The sequence below is a fragment of the Conger conger genome, chromosome 15 (genome assembly GCF_963514075.1).
Source record: "Conger conger chromosome 15, fConCon1.1, whole genome shotgun sequence".
Classification (NCBI taxonomy): domain Eukaryota; kingdom Metazoa; phylum Chordata; class Actinopteri; order Anguilliformes; family Congridae; genus Conger; species Conger conger.
Window position 1 is genome coordinate 38,415,139 of NC_083774.1, and position 20,924 is coordinate 38,436,062.

Below are 20,924 nucleotides of genomic sequence, written 5' to 3' on the forward strand. Positions count from 1 at the left end.
TTGGACTGAGCTCCCAGTTTTTTGATTATCCACCTGCTATTAAACCTGCCATTTTTCTACACTCCTGTCTGCCCCCCCCCCCCCCCCCCGAACTGTGCAAATGTTTTAGGCAGGTGTGAAAAAATGCTGTAAAGTAAGAATACTTTAAAAAATAGAAATGTTAATAGTTTATTTTTATCAATTAACAAAATCCAAAGTGAGTGAACAGAAGAAAAATCTACTCAATATTTGGTGTGACCACCCTTTGCCTTCAAACCAGCATCAATTCTTCTAGTTTCACTTGCACAAACTCAGGGATTTTGTAGGCATATAGTCAGGTGTGTGATAAACCAATTATACCCAACAGGCGCTAATGATCATCAATTTAATATGTAGGTTGAAACACAATCATTAACTGAAACAGAAACAGCTGTGTAGGAGGTTTAAAACTTGGTGAGAAACTATGCCTCCAAGGTGAGGTTGCTGAAGACAGTTTAATGTCAGAAGTCATACACCATAGCAAGACTGAGCGCAGCAACAAGACACAAGGTAGTTGTACTGCATCAGCAAGGTCTCTCCCAGGCAGAAATTTCAAGGCAGACAGGGGTTTCCAGATGTTTCATCCAAGCTCTGTTGAAGAAGCACAAAGAAACGGGCAAAGTGGTTGGCCAAGGAAACTTAGTGCAGCAGATGAAAGACACATCATGCTTACTTCACTTCACAATCAGAAGATATCCAGCAGTGCCACATCAGCTCAGAATTGGCAGAAACCAGTGGGACCCAGGTACACCCATCTACTGCGCGGAGAAGTCTGGTCAGAAGTGGTCTTCATTGAAGAATTGCGGCCAAAAAGTCATACCTCCGATGTGGAAACAAGGCCCTATGCCCGAAAACACAGGAACTGGGGTACAGAAAAATGGCAGCAGGTTCTCTGGACTGATGAGTCAAAATGAAATATTTGGCTGGAGCAGAAGGCAGTTTGTTCACCGAAGGGCTGGAGAGCGGTACAAGAATAAGTGTCTGCAGGCAACAGTGATGCATGCTGGAGGTTCCTTGCTTGTTTGGTTTGAAAGTACAGGCAGATACTTATCCATCATGCAATAACATCAGGGAGGCATCTGATTGGTCCCAAATTTATTCTGCAGCAGGACAACGACTCTTGGAAGTGATGGTATGGCCCCCACACAGCCCTGATCTCAACACCATTGAGTCTGTCTGGGATTACATGAAGACACATAAGCATTTGAGGCTGCCTAAATCCACAGAAGAACTGTGGCTAGTTCACCAAGATGTTTGGAACAACCTACCTGCCGAGTTCCTTCAAAAACTGTGTGCAAGTATACCTAGAAGAATTGATGCTGTTTTGAAGGCATAGGGTGGTCACACCAAATATTGTCTTTATTTAGATTTTTCTTCGGTTCATTCACTTCTTCTGTTCATGAATTTTGTTAATTGATAAAAATAAACTATTAACATTTCTATTTTTGAAAGCATTCTTATTTTACAGCATTTGTTCACACCTGCCAAAAACATTTGCACAATATGAAGGGTGTTGAGGTGGTGTTTGCACTTCTCAGTACTCAATCGAAAGGTGAGAAACAATTCAAGTCGGTTGAATCATGCACAATGAGAATAAAACACCTTGCTCTTTTTTGGCTTTTTATCACAAGAAATGTACTTGGGGAAATGTACCATTATGAAACTTTTGTGCTTTTGGGTGAGGACAAGGGTGGAGAATTCTATTCGCAGGAAGCTGGGTGCATGCAGGGTTTTTGTTCGACTCGGGCCATTATCTGTGACTCAATTTAAAAATTAGCAGTGTACACCAATAGCAGTTCACAGGTAGGTCTGATCATGGCAAAACCTTTCAAATCGGACAACAGCAGTCTTCAGCTGTCATTCATGAACTAATCAAAACATCAAATCAAAAGATCTAACAAAACATAAGTAGAATCAGGTGTGTATGCCTTTGATCATCCCTGGAGAAGGTAGAGAGAAACACGTAATGGATGTATGGTCAACCAAAGTCAGCTGCTCTGTAACAATCTGAAATTGTACAGGCTATACAAAACAACCTGTATCACAAAATATTGATACTCTTCAACATGTCAGCATGTCATATTCAGTGATAGCTCTAGGGTTCCGGTGGCCCTAAAGTACTGTCAGTGTATTTGAGCACAAGAGTAAAACAGTGTAGATAGTCAGCTCCAGAATTACTGCCACCCTTCATAAAAATGAAGAAAAAATGCTGCATACAATAAACACAGATAATAATTGTCACAGACTAGCGCCGTGACTGGACTTACACTATTAAAAAGCTTTTCCGTAATCAGATAGACATTGGATAAAAACACTTTCTTAACACACATTCTCCATAAAATCATGCTCGATAGAAATAAGAATATTAAATTAATAGTTTATCATGACTACCACATCTCTCTATGAAACGAATGTGATAAATGAAGTAGTGTTTAGTGTACAAAAATGCCTGGTACCAGGGTCTAAATCTGGCTGAGTGCATTAGCGCATTCAGGCATGTTCTGTGTGCGCATGAACATGACAACTTTCAATAAATAACCAGATCTATCACACTGCAGCCATTCATAAAAAATATTCTCTGAAAAGCAGCAGGCAGTGTTACCATCTCAATCAGGATCAAGGTTCTCTGAGCTCAACTTTTCCAGATGTCAAAGATGATGACAAAACGTTGCTGACGACTGAGCCCTCTTCTCAAGGTACTATTGAGCAATGAACAAAAATGTAAGAAATTAAACCTTGAGATGTTCTGGGTGCCTGCCGCTAGAGTGACAAGGCATAAGTGGGCGTGGGTATACAGCAAGACGGTGTAGTAATGTTTGGGGGGGGGGTCTCAGATATACTACAGTAAGTACAGAAAGTGTTGTCTTGTCACTCTTGTCCGGAGCAGGGTGCAGCAGGGTGCGGGGTGCATGCCCATGGCCAGGGACGATTGCGCTGAGTGACCCTAGAGGGAAGTACAATTTCAGAGTATCTCTAAAAACCAATGGTTTTCTGATGTCTGGCCAAGAGAAGTTTTACCAGGCAATATTAAATCCTGAGCATTGCCTGAATTATATCCTCTGGTGTTAGATTACATTGTTTGGGGAAAGCAATGGTCCAGGAAGAAATCATGTCGTTTTTTGACAATGAATCTGCCGTTAACATAATCAATAAAGGTCGCTCTTTAATCCCTTTCAGTTACAGATTGATGAGGTGTCTCACATGGTCATGTGTATGGGGAATTTCACAATCCAGGCAGCACATATTCCCGACTGAGATAACTATATTGCTGATTGTTTGCCTCGATTTCAATTTCAGGATTTCAGACTCCTTTGCCCAGATGCTGCCCCGATAGGTCTATCCCTCGCCCCCTTCTGCCTAACAGTGCTAGACTAGATGACAATCTGCAACACTATCTGCATACAGCCTCTCAGCACTTGAGAGCAGGTTTGGCAAAAGCTATATTAAAAACCTATGACTCTGGCCTGGTCATACTTTTTGTGTTTCTGTTAAGCTTTTTCAGTAGCTATTTTCCCAGGAGACCCCAACATAGTATGTGCCTTTATAGTTCACTGTTTTGAGTCATGGAGATTACAGCCTGCATCTGCACTGGTCTCAGGAATTCAGTTCCAGATGAGATACCTGGACCCTTCAGCTCAGGGTCTACTTGGGAATCCTTCACTCAATCTTTTTCTCAACGGCATTAAAAAGGAAAGTCCCTTTGTTCATGACAAACGGATACCCTTTACACTCTCTAACATTCACAAAATGGTGTCTGTGTTCAGAAAGGTGGCCTGTAGCGTAGTGGTTAAGGTGCATGACTGGGACACGCTAGGTCGGTGGTTCTAATCCTGGTGTAGCCACAATAAGATCCGCACAGCCGTTGGGCCCTTGAGCAAGGCCCTTAACCCTGCATTGCTCCAGGGGAGGATTGTTTCCTGCTTAGTCTAATCAACTGTATGTCGCTCTGGATAAGAGCGTCTGACAAATGCCAATAATGTAATGTAATGAAAGGGTCTCTTTAGCCCATAAATTAACTCCCTCCTGGAAGCAGTTTTCCTCACAGCACTCTGTGGGGAATTCACAACTTGAGATTTTTAACCCTTCCTTGGACCTCACCATATCAGATCTTACTATGCATTCTAATTATTACTCTATTCACTTTAAACAAAAACGGACCAGGACAAGAAAGGTGTTCCAGTTATAAAACCACAAACTAACACAAACTTCTGTCCGCTCTTTTCCATGGCCTGCTACCTGCACCAGCGCCCACATGCAAACCCAAGTGAGCCTCTATTCTCCACCGAGGATGGAAGCATCATGACCAGATGCTGGAAGCATCATGGAAGCATCATGACCAGATGCTGCATCATGACCAGATGCTGGTTTGCTGCTGACCTGCATCTCATCTGCCAGCACTGCGGCCTGCCCCCCAATCTTCACACAGCCCACTGCTTCAGGATTGGAGCAGTGACCACTGCAGCTTCAATTATCCCAGCATCTACGCTTAAGGCAATGGGGCACTGGTCTTCTGGGGCTTACCAGCGCACCCTCTGTCCAGGAACTAAGCTTTTTTTGTCAGCACAGAAAGCTCTGAGCTGTCTCATGTGAATTAGCTCTTCAGCTACCAACCACAATTGCTTTCTGAATGAAAGAGGTTCTTTTAAGCAGTTACCTTGCCATTCCTTTTCGCTGCTGAGCTCGCTTTTGAACACCCACCACTTCCCCAGCTCCACATTTTCTTTATTTCTTTGATTGTGATATGTTTGTGATCATGTTTTTCTGTTCTGTTACATCTTTTCATCTGACATCTTTACACTAAAGTAAATAGAATAAATAGTAATATGGAAAAAAAAGTTTAAACAACCATAACTAAGTGTATTACGTTTATGTATTATTATGCATATAATTTATGGTATTTAAATTGTCTTATGTTTTACATACACATCTACATGTATTTTGTATCTAATTTGCTACCATTTTATTGCTCTAAAAATGTCATGTCTGCTGCTGGTCTGGTCATACAGTCTTACAGTCATACAGTCATGTGTAGCAATTCACAAATTGCTGTTCGATATACTCATACTACCAGTATGATTCCACCAAAGATAATTGTTAAGTAACCTACTCCTTAATGTTCAAATAAATTGCTATTGTACCAGGCAAGGGTGGTCCTGACTTAAATACATGTTTTAGGCTTAAAATGTTAAAAGGTCCAATCTTCAGCAAGCTGGATTATCCCCCCTCACACCCAGCAGAAAATAAAAATGTATTTTGACATAATACAAGCATCTAGGGCAGTGGTCTCCAACCCTGGTCCTGGAGAGCTATTGGGTCTGCTGGTTTTCGTTCTTATCCTGCAATTAACTATAATCAACTATAATTAATTAACTCACCTCACCTGGCTACCTGGGTCTCAACAGGTGCTGATTTTAAGGTGAAAACAAAAACCAGCAGACCCAGTAGCTCTCCAGGACCAGGGTTGGAGACCCCTGATCTAGGGTGAAAAATATGTTGCAGTGAAAATGTTTAAAAAAAATTTTTTTTATTTTATTATTATTGAATGTACCTTGTAGTGTACTTTTCAGCAGTCTTGGCACAGACTTACCTTTCTCACAATGGTGCCCAGTAACGCCGGAGGGACACAGGCAGGTGTTGGGTGAGACGCACGTACCACCGCTGTGACAGCCCTCCTCACAGAAAGCTGGGGACGACACAGAGGAAGAGACTCTCTGGCTCAGTGGCGCCCAAAGTGCGAAACGGACAACTTGGTATGCTTTTCATTCATGGGAAATTCATGGAGAAATGACTGAAAGAGGACCAAGATATTCCAGAAGCATTTCGGTTTTAAATACGGAGGGGGGATAATGTTCAGCAATGTGCAAACTAGGCCATTCAAATAGAATTGTCCCTGTATACAATCAAATTAGCCATGAACATTACTCACAAATAATGGGTTTTACTCTGCACCAATGCAGCTAATTGAACGCTTTATTAGGAAGACCTCTTAGATACAGGTCAGGAGCTTTAGTTAATGTTCACATCAGCCATCAGAATGGGGAAAATATGAGAGCACAGTGATTTAGACCGTGGCATGATTGTTGGTGCCAGCTGGGTTGTTTGAGTAGGTCTGTAACTGCTGATCTCCTGGGATCACACATAACGATCTTGAGTTTACTCAGAATGGTGCAAAAAACTAAAAACATCCAGTGAGCGGCAGTTCTGCGGACAAAAAATCCTTGTTGATGAGAGGTCAATGGAGAATGGGCAGACTGGTTTGAGCTGAGAGAAAGGCCACGGTAACTCAGATAAGCACTCTGTCCAATTGTGGTTGTTCACCACTAGATTTGGCTGTTAGCAACTTGAATTAATTGTCATGGGATATCTTTAGGTGAAGTCTTCCTTTGGGTGTTATTGTGCTAATTTGCTATAGCTAGCTTCACCTGTGGGTGTGCCTGTACTCAGCTGTTTTGTATTAGTTTATCACCCACCACTTCCTTTTCTCCACCAGAGGCTGCCTAATTCTCAACTTGCACCTCTCCTTCAGTCCCTAATGCTGAATGCTAGAAGGCCTAATCACCATAGACGCTACATGGCTAACCTGATGATTCAACTGTAATCCTAGTGGCAGACTTCAACCTCCCAACTGAGAGCCACCAGTTCTCCAGTTCTCCAGTGTTCCCTCACTCCTCGAACCCTTCACCCTCACCCTGTCCTCATCTCCTGCCACCTACAAGGCTGATAACCAGCAAGGCCTTGTGTAACTTTCAGGAGGAATCTCTGCATCTTCTCTCATTCCTTTCTCACCTCTTCTACTCTCTCTACACTCCCTTTTCCTGATTATTTCCCTAAACTGCCGGTTCATGTTGTTACCTCTGCCTTTAACTAATCCCTATCCCAGTCTCTTAACTGACTTTGTCCCCTCCAAACCAGCACAACCATCACCCCCCTGCCCATGGCCATGCCCCTGCTACAGTCATTCCACTGGCTATCAGTTCCCGCTCAGATCAGATTTAAAGTTCTGACTCTGGCTGATGCTACAGCCTTATTATATCAACTAAGAAGGCAGCATTTTAGCAGTTTTGGATGCAGCCACTGATCAGTCCCATTCAATCGAGTGATAACATTTGAGGTGTGTGAAGAAAGTTCAGGACACATTTTTTAAAATCAGTGAATGCATAAAACAGCATGTTTAGTCGTGATATAGGTGCAGGTGAGAACATTTGAGAACATCAAAAATCATGAAAATAATTTGACATCCATGCAGTTAAGAAATGTTGACAGCTTTATATGAAAATTATGTTTCAATTTTCATGATTATCCTCTTTTATTTTTGATGTTTTGAGCACTTTTCATGACATGTATCACAATATGTTGACATACCAGAAAGATTGGACAACCCAGAATCTCTGCAGGCAAAGATTATGTTCTTCAATTAAGTATTTTCAAAATCAACAAGATAAATGGCGACTAAGAAATTAGCTGAGGAAATTAGCTGTCCCTCATTCATAGTTGTCTGATGAACTGCTACAGAAGACTCTGTTGTAAGTAGTTTATGAAGCTGTAGACAACACTTTCCTCACACTGTCTCTGGTGTGCAAACTGTTCTAGAACATTATGTCAATGCCGGTTCAAATTCATTTCACCTGGCTGGCATTAATGCTTAGTATTATGTGAACAATATTCTGCAGCTGACACTACTTCCAGTTCAGGGAAGAAAGAAAGAATCCGGGCCTATAGGCACCAGGAAAATGTTCAACAGCTGTTTGGAATTGGTGTTTGTGCCCCTGCTGACTCAGCAGTGCCGTGCTGACCACCTTCCTGGCTTCCTACATAAGGAGGAATGGTCACCCAACTCCCCTGACCTTAAACCAAGTGAAAACTGTTGGGGGATCCTGAACAGCAGGGTCCTTATAGTCCACCCCCCACCACTATGAAACAACTCAACTCAAGAGCCACAAAGGAATAGGATAAGATTGAGCATTCTGTTCTCAATAAAATTAGGTATATTCTACGAGTCATTATGAACTGTTTTCTGAATTGATTGATTCTGCTCAGGATTCAGGAGTATTTTTTGCGGATGATACAAACTAATCTTGTTTAGGAGAGGACATGAAAGAGTTATTGAAAACAGTAGGTTTCAGGGTTAGGTGGTTTCAAAAAAGCCGTAAAATGTAAAAAAATAAATGATTACAATTTGGCTTTGGCTTCAACTTATTCCTTTTTCGGTCATTGATTGTGTTAACTTTATTGTGCAAAATGGATTGGTGTAAACATGCATTTTGTCTGTTGTATATTCACACAATTTGTTAAGTTGTTCCTTATAATGTGTGGCCAAAATAAACGTATTCATTAATTTGGCCAAAGAGCCAAAACTTCAGTTTAGGCGTGTATTCATTCACAGCTCTCCTTAAACTTTGCTTTCTTATTACCCAAACAAAATAATATATTAATTACCACGATTAGAAATGGTATTACATTTTTTATTACAAATATTTTATTATACTTACCAAATTAATTCCTTGAGCTTCTAGAGGAGTTTCTATACAGGCAGTTAAAGGTCATTTAAAATATTTTATCAAAGATCCCTTCATTTTCTAAAAATCATAATTGATAAAAAATGCTTTTTCTCTTGGTACTGAATATTGCTTTGTTGTTTTTTATGTAACTCTTAAAGACTCTATACAGCTATATAGCACTTTTTTAAAACTGTACCAATAAGTTTTAGAGAAGAAGACCAAGAGCCAGAAAGGGAGATGAAAAAAAACATGTCAATGGAAAAAGAGACAAAAAAAAAGAAGAAACAGTTTAATCACCATCGCAAGCACAGGACTGGGGGAAAAACTGAGAGTGGTTATATAATGGTGTTTTTGCAAAAACATCATTACAGCAGGACACTATTGAAGAACCTTTAATCAGTGTTCATATTTTCATGTTTACTGCACACTGAGAACAGTGTGAACAGCTAAATATCCTCAGGAGACCCAGCAGAAAATACATTTAATATTGTACAATCAGGTTCTGCTCACTTCTGAATCTGTGGATAAAGACAGACCTAGAAAAATGTGTATATTTCCTTAGGAACTATACATTTATAGTTCTCTTTCCTAATGTAATTCTTATTACACCTTTTTAATCGTAATTAAAACAAAAACATGTTGAAGTGAAAATATTTTTCATAAAAGCATTTTTTTTCAAATTGAATATCCCTTGTAGTGTTGTCATTGACATTTTTAGTTGGAGAATATGGTTATTGAATATAAGACCATAGACTCATGTCCCCCACAGAGGGAAAAATAAATTCTGTATCTTGGGAAACTAAAATAAAGAGGCAAAACCAGTGATGTTTTATTGATAAACAATATGTGACCAGATACATACTTCAGATCAACATTTTTCCATTTCATTACGGAACTAAAAAATGAGACATCACTTGATGGGATTGAATAAATATTTCTGGAGATATGACAGCTGAAATACTGTGTTTTTGCAACTGCCATTAAAGATTTTGTTGTGAATTTTGGACTCTCACCATGAAATACACCTTCAAATCAGGAACTCTTGTATGAAATTGTGCAGTCCCTCACCCAGTGCTTGCTGTGGTTTTGAATAAGTTTGATTCGGATGGTGTTTAATGCTAGATAGGCCTGAACTGATGCCAGCAGGCTTACAATTTAAAATTACTCCAACTCCAATTCCCCCCACCCTCCACAACTTTTCCCTAAATATTTGCGCTTAAAATAATCTCCAAAAAATCTACTCAGTCGAAGATATAGGCAGTTTGTACCAATACTGGCTAAGATGCTTGAAGGGTGGGTGCAATCAGCACTGAAGTTTGTATCCCTGGGATAATGTCTTCATTACTGGCATCTGATGTTTCTTTCTGTTCTTTTTTTTTTTCGGTCAGTGATGGAGTGAAAATACTCTGAGACCAGACATGGTTCCAGTCACTGGTAATACTGATGGTACGCCAGCAGGAATAGTGGATGAGAAAATGAACCGGGAACAGTTTAGCAACACTCACAGTAATAAAATGATCAGCAGCGTACTTCAAATCATGGGTTGACACAGCGAAAGCACTACTGGACCAAGATAATGGTAATTATCAGACAGTGCAGTTCCACACGGGTTGGCAGAGCGAGAACACTCAGGGGCCATGATAATGTTATCCACTGTAGCTCCGAAGTTATGAAAAAAACCCTTGAGGCTGGGCAGTGATGATGATTACCAAGCAGTGCAATTCCAGACGGGCTGATAGAGCGAAAGCACTCTTGGATGTGAACAAAGATAGCAAGGACTTAAAACTGTGAGAATGGTGTCACGTTTCAGGTCTGTCTTGCCTTGTTTTATGTTTATTCATTTTGTCTTAGTCACGTATTGTCTTATCATGTATTATGTTAGTCTAGTTACGTTGTTTAGTTTATTTCTTGTTACGATAAATTGTCTTGTCATGTCTAGTTATGTTTTCGTTACGATTATTTTACCTTGTCATGTTGAGTGGTTATCGTCTTAGTTTGTTTAGTGTTATGTTTTGATTTATGTTTATTGTTACGCAGACTGGTCGTTGTTTGAACATACACTTTTACATGTCTTTCCGCAAACCTTGCATTCCGGCTTTCTCTCTCTCTTTCTGTCACTCACACCCTAATTGTTTCTATTTGTCTATTTACTAATTTACTAATGCTAGGGCAGGATAGTTTTATTACTAACGATTACTAATTACCTTGTTAAACTTGTCATCCATCGCACCTGTTTTCCATTCCCTTGCTGCTCTCTAACTAATTGTCTACACCTGTCTACACCTGCATTTATAGCCCAGTCGCACTTCTGTTCTTTGCGAAATTGTCTGCCTCTTGTCCGTCAAAGCAACTCTTGAGCATTATTCCCATTGATTGCACGTTAAGATCCAAGCCTGTTTATCGACCACTTTTTATTGATTTCTGTTTCGTTGACCATCGCTTGTTTTTGACCACGTCCTCGCCTACTGTTTTTGTACCTTTGCCTCGCTGTTTGTTTTATGGTTTCGACTTCCGCATCGCCCTCGACTACGACTCTGCCTGCCGCCCGCCTGTACTTCTGCCCCGTTGACAGCTCTCCTGCTACCGGACCTCCCTGCACGTCTACCAACTATGAGTTTGCCTCTTCCCTCGGCACCGTGCTTTCTGATTATTTATTGTTTTATTGGCTGGATCTACGTGTATGGACTTTGCTTGTTTTGTCTACGCTCCTGGGATTCGTCCCGAATAAAGCCCTGACGGGACTTTATTTTACTATTGTTTCTGAGTCGTGCATTTTGGGTCCAACCCCCACGCACCCGTCTCAAATGGAACTGTGAACAGTTCAGTAAATTACCTATAATGGTAATTATTAATGATACATTTCTACCGCGAGCTGACAGAGTGAACGCACTATTGGCCGTAAACAAGGAAAGCAAGTGTTACACTTTTTGCTAATCCCTATAGCCTAGGCTCGCTATACCTACACACAATATCATACGCAAATGGGTGAGAACGATGCTCAATGTGGATATTGTGAGTAAGTTATGCTAATGGTTCAGAATGATGCAGAATGTGGATATTGTGAGTAAATTAGGCTAATGAGTCAGAACGATGCAGAATGTTGATATTTTGAATAAGTAAGGCTCATGGTTCAGAACGATGCAGCATGGGGATTTTGTATTTTATGCTAATGGGTAAGAATGATGTACAATGTGGATATTGTGAGCAAATTAGGCAATTGGGTGAGAACGAAGCACAACCTGAATATTGTGAGTAAGTTAGGCTAATGGTTGAGAATGATGCAGAATGTGGATATTGTGAGTTTGTAATGCTAATGGTTGAAAAGAATGCAGAATGTGGATATTGTGAGTAAGTTAGGCTTATGGTTCAAAACGAAGTAGAATGTGGATACTTTGAGTAACTTAGGCTATTGGCTGAGAACGATGCAGAATGTGAATATTGTGAGTAAGATAGGCTAATGGGTGAGAATGATGCACAATGTGGATATTATAAGTAAGTTAGGCAATTGAATGAGAAGGATGCACAATGTGGAAATTCTGAGAAAGTTAGGCTAATGTGTGAGAATGTTGCAGAATGTGGATATTGTTAGTTTCTTACATTTACATTTAAGTCATTTGCCAGACGCTTTTAATCCAAAGCAATTTACAAGTGCATAGGTTCTTCCACAAGTTGTGAGTTAGTAAGCTAGGGTTTTGGATGAGAACAATGCAGAATGTGGATATTGTGAGTTTGTAATGCTAATGGTTGAAAAGAATGCAGAATGTCGATATTGTGAGTAAGTTAGGCTTATGGTTCAAAACGAAGTAGAATGTGGATACTTTGAGTAACTTAGGCTATTGGCTGAGAACGATGCAGAATGTGCATATTGTTAGTAAGTTAGGCTTTCGGGTGGGAACGATGCACAATGTGAATTTTATTAGAAAGTTAAGCTAATGGGTGAAAACAATGCAGCATCTGGACATTGTGATTAAGTTAGGCTAATGGGTGATAATGACGCACAGTGTGGATACTATGAGTAAGTTAGGCTATTGAGTGAGAAGGATGCACAATGTGGATATTGTTAGTATGTTAGGCTTATGGGTGAGAAGGATGCATAATGTGTAAATTCTGAGAAAATTAGGCTAATGGGTGAGAAGGAAGCACAATGTGGATATTGGTAATAAGTTAGGTTATTGGGTGAAAACGATGCACAATGTGGATATTGTGAGCAAGCTCAGCTAATGGGTGAGAACAATGCACAATTTGGATATTGGGAGTAAGTTAGGCTCATGTGTGAGAATGCTGCAAAATGTGAATATTGTTATTAAGTAAGACGAATGGGTGAGAAGGAAGCACAATGAGAATACTGTTAATAAGTTAGGTTATTGGGTGAGAACGATGCACAATGTGGATATTGTTAGTAAGTTAGGCTAACGAGTGAGAAGGATGCACATTGTGGATATTGTGAGTAAGTTAGGCTAATGGGTGAGAATGATGCACAATTTGGATATTGTGAGTAAGTTAAGGTGATAAATGAGAATGATGCAGAATTTGGATATTATGAGTTTGTAATGCTAATGGTTGAAAAGGATGCAGAATGTGGATATTGTGAGTAAGTTAGGCTTATGGTTCAAAACAAAGTAGAATGTGGATACTTTGAGTAAGTTAGGCTATTGAGTGATAACGATGAACAATGTGAATTTTATTAGTAAGTTAGGCTAATGGGTGAAAACACTGCAGAATGTGGATATTGTTAGTACGTTAGGCTAATGAGTGAGAAGGATGCACATTGTGGATATTGAGTAAGTTAAGGTATTGGATGAGAACGATGCACAACATGGAAATTGTGAGTAAGCTAGGCTAATGGGTGAGAATGATGCAGAATGTGGAAATTGTCAGTAAGTTAGGCTAATGGGTGAGAATGATGCAGAATGTGGATATTGTTTGTAAGTTAGGCTATTGGCTGAGAACAATGCAGAATGTGGATATTGTTAGTAAGTTTGGCTAATGAGTGAGAAGGATGCACATTGTGGATATTGTGAGTCAGTTAGGCTAACGGGTTAGAACGATGCACAATGTGCATATTTTGAGTAACTTAGGCTAATTGGTGAGAATGATGCACAATTTGGATATTGTTAGTAAGTTTAGCTAATGGGTTAGAATGATGCACAATGTGGATATTGTTAGTAAGTTAGGCTAATGAGTGAGAAGGATGCACATTGTAGATATTGTGAGTAAGTTAGGCTAATGAGTGGAAATTGTGTTGCATGCGAATATTAAAAGTTAGGCTAATTGGTCAAAATTATGTAGAATTTTTATATTGTGAGTAATTTCGGCTAATGGGTAAGAACAATGCAGAATGTGGATACTGTGATCAAGTTAGGCTAATGGCTGAGAACAATGCAGAATGTTGAAATTCTGAATAAGTTACGCTAATGGGTGAGAATGATGCACAATGTGGATATTTTGAGTAAGTTTAGCTATTAGGTGAGAACAATGCAGAATGTATATATTGTGAGTAAGTTCGGCTAACTGGTCAAAACGATGCAGTATTTGGATACTGTGAGTAAGTTAGGCTAATGGGTGAGACCGAAGCCGAATGTGGATCCTGAGAGGAAGTTTGGCTATTGGGTGAGAACGATGCACAATGTGGATATTGTTAGTAAGTTTGGTTTGTGGGTCAAAACGAAGCAAAATGTGGATACTGAGAGTAAGTTTAGCTATTAGGTCAGAACAATGCAGAATGTGGATGTTGTTAGTAAGTTAGGCTAATGGGTGAGAATGATGGACAATGTGGATATTGTCCATAAGTTAGACTAATGAGTGAGAAGGATGCACAATGTGAATATTGTAGTATTTGGATACTGTGAGTAAGTTAGGCTCATGGGTGCGAACAGTGCAGAATGTTGATATTGTCAGTAGGTTAGGGTATTGGATGAGAACGATGCAGAATGTGGATGTTGTTATCGGAATCTGTATTTGTTCAATTTTGGTTTTCATTTTTACTGTCTATACATTTTCATTATATTTTAATAATATACTCAGTGAGCACTTTATTAGGTATTCATTGGATTTATTTTTTAGACTTAGAGTTATGTTGCATTGTGTGTTCAGAGATGCTCTTCTGCACACCACTGTTGTAATGTTTGACCAGTCTGGCCATTCTCATCTGACATCTCTCATTAACAAAGTGTTTCTGACTGCTGAACTGCTGCTCATTGAATTGTTTTTTGCACCATTCTTTGCAAACTCTAGAGACTATTGTGCATGAAAATCCCAGGAGTTCAGCAGTTTCTGAGATACTCAAACCACCCTGGTCTGCCACCAAAAATCATTCCATAATCAAAGTCACTTAGTTCAAAATTTTTCCCCATTCTGATGGTTGATGTGAACATTAAATGAAAGCTCCTGAGCCATATCTACATGATTATATGCATTGAACTACTGCCATACAATTGGCTGATTAAATAATCACATTAATAAGTAAGTGTAATAAAGTCATAAATAAATAAGTAATAAATGTTACGATTAGAATGCTCAGTGCATATTTTTTATATTATTTATTAAAAAAGAAAAGGGCCCTGTGCAAAGGTTTGGGAACCCTTTTGGATTATTCTTTGTTAAAACGATGATTACAGAGGCCCATGTGATTTACTTGTTAGAGCTTCAATGTGTCAGGTGAGTATAATTCCAGGGCTGAACTTTTTATTCTGACACTTTCTAAAGTATCCAAATGCAGTGGCTGTTCTGTGTGGTTTTAACAACCATGGGTTCCTCTAAACAGTTGCACAAGGATTTCAGAATGAAGATTATTCATTTTCAAGAAGAAGGAGAAGGCTACAAAAACTCTGTCAATGTCAGAACTTATTTCCACTGTCAGAAATCTTTAGAAAATGGAAGATAAATGGAACAGTTGAAGTCAAGGTCGGGAAGACCAAGAAAGATTTCAGATAGAATGGCCTGAGACCTGGTGAGAAATGCTCAGAAGAACCCACCCATCACTGCAAAAGAGCTTCAAAAAAGAGTTACAAACACAGAACTAGCTGTTCACAGGACAAAAATACAGCATAACAACAAAGACCTACATGGCAGAGTTGCCAGAAAGAATGACCTCAACACAAAATTGAGCGTTTGAAGTATGCAGAAGAAAATATTTAGAAGCCTGAAGCCTTTTGGAACAATGTTCTTTGGACTGACAAAATAAAAATTGAACTTTATTGTCACCACCAAAGATGGTATGCTGGGTGAAAAAAAGATGAAGCCTTTGTAGAGAAGAACACCTTGCCAACTGTGAAGCATGGAGGTGGATCCATTATGCTTTGGGGTTGTGTGGCAGCTGGAGGCACAGGAAATATTGTGTGAGTGGAAGGAAGAATGGATTCCACCAAATATCCAGAAATTCTAGAGGTTCAATGGTCAGACATTGAAACTGAAGAGAGGTTGGGTATTCCAGCAAGACAATGATCCAAAGCATACCTCAAAATAAGCCATGAAGTACCTCCAAGAAAGACGGATTAATGTTTTGGAATGGGCACCACAGTCCGCAGACTTGAATATTATTGAAAGAAATCTCAAACATGCCGTACATGCAAGGAGGCCAAAGAATATTTCTGAGCTAGAGGTGTTCTGCCAGGAAGAATGGGGAAAAATTCCAAAAGTGAGAACTGAAAGAGATATTTGCCCAAGGAGGAGTTAAAAAGTATTAACTGACAGGGTTCCCAAAGCTCTTGCACAGGGCCTTTTTCCTTTTTATTATCATTTTGAAACTGTAAAAAATGAACATAAAAAGTAATCTTGCTTTAAAATTTGAAGAAATGTGTCTTGTTTAACATCGTACTATTTAGAGGTCAGGTTTGCTTCTGTTCACTTAGATATTTATTGTATAAGGCTTTTTGACCAGGGGTGCCCAGATCTTTGCACACTACTGTACGTCCTGACAGGACACTGACCAGAGTCATTTGCTAAAGAGCTTAACCACTTGGCTGTTTTAGTATTGTAGGGTGTCAGCTTCTCCCGTTTGCAATCCCAGTTTGAAAACCACATTTACACAATAACACTGCTTGCCATAAATGCAACAAATTATCTGAAATCATGTTAATTAAGTAGAGGAGGGGTGGGCAGGTTTGGGGAAAGGCAATCTTAATTTTTCCCACATTTGTTTTCATTAATCTGACGTTATGTTTTTAAATTCATACAGCTACCGCATGTCTACCTAATATGTAAAAATGGGTAATTCTGGAGGAAATGCTTATAATGTTACATTCCTTCATGTCTGACCTTCTTTACCACCCATAGGGGATATTTTATTTAAAAAAAGTGTACCTGTCAGAATGTAATTTTGGTACTGAAAAAGGTGTGCAGAGGTGTATTCCATGAGACTAGGCTGTATTAGAATGTGCGGGGTCGGTATTGGGTTTGCAGAAAAGATGCAAAGACACTCAAACATGAAGTGCTCTCTTAATTTCTTAAAGCAGAGCACTTCATAAAAATCACTTATTTTGCCTATGCCTATTGCCGATATATCCTACTCAGACCAGGCATTTTTGTTTCCTGTAGGGTGCATGAGTTAATGATCTTTATCTCAAGAGCCATGTATTCTACTATTCTATAGCCCCTACAAGGAACATCCAATACATATAAAATAAATTACCATCACTGCAACATATTTCTGTCATCCAAGACACTTGTATTATACAAAAAAAAAAACACTGCCAGGTCTCATGTAGGTACCTGCAGATCGAAAACATCCAGACCAAATATAAAAATCAGCTGGAAGGAGAATAACTGCTTGGCTACAAAACTCAATGTTAAAGAGAAGAGAAAGACTGAGCGGAAATCTTACAGGAAGTGTAAATATAACAGAGAAGCCAAATATAGCCAGCAGCTATATGATAAAATGTGTCATTGCTGCCATTTGGATTGCAGCATTGTATTGCAGCATAGTCTGTGCGATAGGGGGATCTGTCTCCAGCTGCGAGCAGCGCACTAACTACACCAAACCCCCATAATCATACTGTGTTTGTGTTTGTTGGTCTAGTTTTCAGGGTGATGGTGCAGTGGGTAGCACTGCCACCTCATAGCAAGGAGGTCCTGGGTTCGGCCGGGGCCTCTCTGTGCGGAGTTTGCATGTTCTCCCCGTGTTTGCGTGGGTTTCCTCCGGGTACTCTGGTTTCCTCCCACAGTCCAAAGACATGCAGGTTAGGCTGATTGGAGAGTCTAAATTGACCATAGGTATGAGTGTGTGAGTGAACGGTGTGTGTGCCCTGCGATGGACTGGTGACCTGTCCAGGGTGTATTCCTGTATTCTGGGATAGGCTCCAGCCCCCCTGCGATCCTGTTCAGGATAAGCAGGGTAAACTAATGGATGGATGGATGGATGTTTAGTTTTCATTCCACATTGTTTCCAGTGCATTAAGCTCAGAGGTGCACACCAGGCTGCCCCCTCACATTTCCCAGGGCAAACACGCAACACGTCCACTCCATATTCGCACCCTAACAGTTAAATCACCAATTGAAAATGTTTGATCGAATCGACAACCCACCAACTGCCAGACAACTGCTCTTACCACCTGAGCCAAGGTCACCTAATTCCATTATGCATTATGTAATCATATTAAAATGTTATTGTCAATTGAATGCACACCAGACCTGGGTCAAGTACGTACTTCTGGATTCCGTACGCTCTGGATTCAAATGATTTCCTGTGCTCGATTGATCTCACCTGGTGCAAATGAGCCAACCAAGAGGCAGGGTTTGCACATTTTGTCAGCATTAGGTTCTAATACACCAGAAAAGCTCAGTAATGTGTAGGAAAGTATTTGAATCCAAAATAGTAACATATTTGACCCAGGTCTGATACACCCAGACAACCATGCATTTGGTTGAAAACCAATTAATTTTACCTTTTCACTGTCCAAATTGCTCATTTTAAAACAGGAGCAAACAGGACATTCATGATTTGAGCTCCAATCTCATGGAATAATTCACCTGATTTTAAAGAACCATTTCTAAAAATGTGGTGATAACCTTTTGTAACTGTTTGCAAGAAAAGCAGTCGAAACCAAAAACAATAATAATAGTTGTGCTTGTTGTTTTTTGAGAATGCAGTTTCATTGGCCCTTACATGTCCAGTTTAAATATGGCCAAAGAAAATCTAAATCTAAATTTTTTTTAACTGACAAAGAAGCACAAGTTTGGATGCAGAAACCTTTGTCAGTGGTAGCATTGGCAAGTGGTATTTACAGGCAAACTATGCCTTTACAAATACATTAACCACAAACAATGATTATGCGCAGTATTAAGTCTCAAGGGCTCATAGGTGCAGTGCTACGATTAAATAGTACATGATTGTAGTGCAAGTGCACCCAAATCTAACATCCACTGTGGAGTCTCACGCGATAAGCCCACTGATGTTTTTATCTGTTAGGATGCAACAATGTGTCACTAAATAACACGCTTATGAATAAAAAATAAATTACCATCACATATTTAATAATAAAAAATAAAAAAAATAGGCAGAGGAAAGGGCAGCCAGGGTGGCTGTGTTCTCTTGTGAGAGCCACGTTTCGCTATTGGGTCACGCAGGATCGTACTTTATTATTATTATCATACAAAAGTGTGGTGATACAAACTGATCTGACAGTCTGCTGGATATCATAGAAGTTTCACCGACTTGGTTTGCTTGCTTTGTTATTTATTTAGCTGAATGCAATTAAAATGAAATTCAATCAAATTGTTGAACTGTTGCTTGTGAATTGAGGAAAAAAGTGTGGGCAATCGCATTCAGACCTCCCGGACAGCCTCTTGCTTCACAGGCGGACCTGCAGACATTATATTAAAACCCGCAACATTTTTCCATAAAAAGTTGTTTCCATATCTAGCATGACACAGAACTGATAATAGCTTGCCATTCTCTTCTGCATATCACCGATTTGGAGCTTCCCTGCTGAGTTTCGTGAAACTGTTTAGGCTTTATTCATCATCATGCTATTCTCATTGTGAAGACCAAGTGAATATATGAAACAATGTGCAGGCTACAAAAATATGGGTCAAAGGGAGGCAGCATTTAATTTCATCAGTACGAGACGATCCCATGATGTTATCATAGCTAACTAATTAAATAATGTTAGGCTTATACTCCTGAATTTACTGAATTGAAAGTTATTTGTATCCAATTCTGTAGCCCCCTTCAACGCACCAATTTGCACAGCCTGGCAAATAAATTCAAGTGAAATACAAAGTTTGTTTATACTGTGTGCAAGCACCGCAAAAATGTACCTTATGTTATCCATGAAAAATGCAGTTCCAATTGCATATTAAATCTCATTAGCACTGTTTGACGCCATCCACAGCCAAGCTGTAATTCACACCATGAAGGCACCATGTGTCAGCAAACAGAACTTAAGTGTAATCAATTTTTGAGGCAGAACAAATAAAATGTGCAAAAATGATTATCTGTGCCATGTTGTTTGTTGAGTTGCTTTGTTTTGTGCCCTCATGGATTCTCACCATCTGTGAAAAATAAACCCCAGACGCTTCACCCAGTCGCTCAAATGCAGGGCTCAGTCCTTGGCCCGCTTCTTTTCTCTCTTTACACTAGATCCCATGGCCCTGTTATTACTGCTCATGGTCTATCCTACCACTGCTACGCTGATGATACCCAACTCTTCTTCTCATTCCCACCACCTGACACACAGGTTTCAGCCCGCATCTCTGCTTGCCTGAGCGACATTCAGAGCTGGATGGACAACCACAATCTAAAGCTCAACCCAGGTAAAACTGAAATTATCTTCATTCCTGCTCTTACCTCTCCCCATCTGGATCTCTCCATTTCCCTAGGAGATGCCACACTCACGCCATCATCATCAAATTCAAAACACTCCCAGTGGAGGTCAGAACAGCAGAATCTACCACCTTCAAGCGCAGACTGAAGACGCATCTCTCTCCATCCCTCCATACCTCCCTGTAAACCTTAACTGTTGTCTTTACCTGTGTTATTTACTTGTGTCATTAGGATGATACCTTTGCTAGTTTTGTTTGGCTTGGTAAGCAATTTATTCATACATTGGCATTTTGCAGTATTACCATAAAAATTAAAAATAAATCTGATGATCAAATATCCTTGTCGTACAGGTAGCAGTTGAAATTGTACTTCCCTCCATGGTCTTTCAGCGCACTTGGCCCCGGTTATGAGTATGCACTTTGCGCTTTGTTGTACGTTGCTCTGGATAAGAGCATCTGCCAAATGCTATTAATGTAATGTAATCTCCGCATAGAGAGAGAGGAGTTGTGCTGTGGCCTTGAGACTGCAGCACCAGGGACAAGCCAGATCACAGATGACCTGGAAGGAACCGTGCACTCACTCTAAAGACATGTCCCTCACAAGCCTGCCACTCAAAAGCTCTTTTTGATATGCTTTTTCCTCCTTTA

The 20,924-nt window shown here is 39.9% G+C and overlaps 1 protein-coding gene across 1 annotated transcript in view; it reads right to left on the reverse strand.

The window, feature by feature from the left end:
* The window catches only part of LOC133111125 (protein kinase C-binding protein NELL1-like), a 328,107-nt gene that overhangs the window by 43,929 nt on the left and 263,254 nt on the right, over positions 1-20,924 (reverse strand). Inside the window, exon 15 of the mRNA XM_061221274.1 lies at positions 5,606-5,701. Coding sequence (XP_061077258.1) covers positions 5,606-5,701 — 96 coding nt within the window. The remainder of the gene's footprint in view (positions 1-5,605; positions 5,702-20,924) is intronic.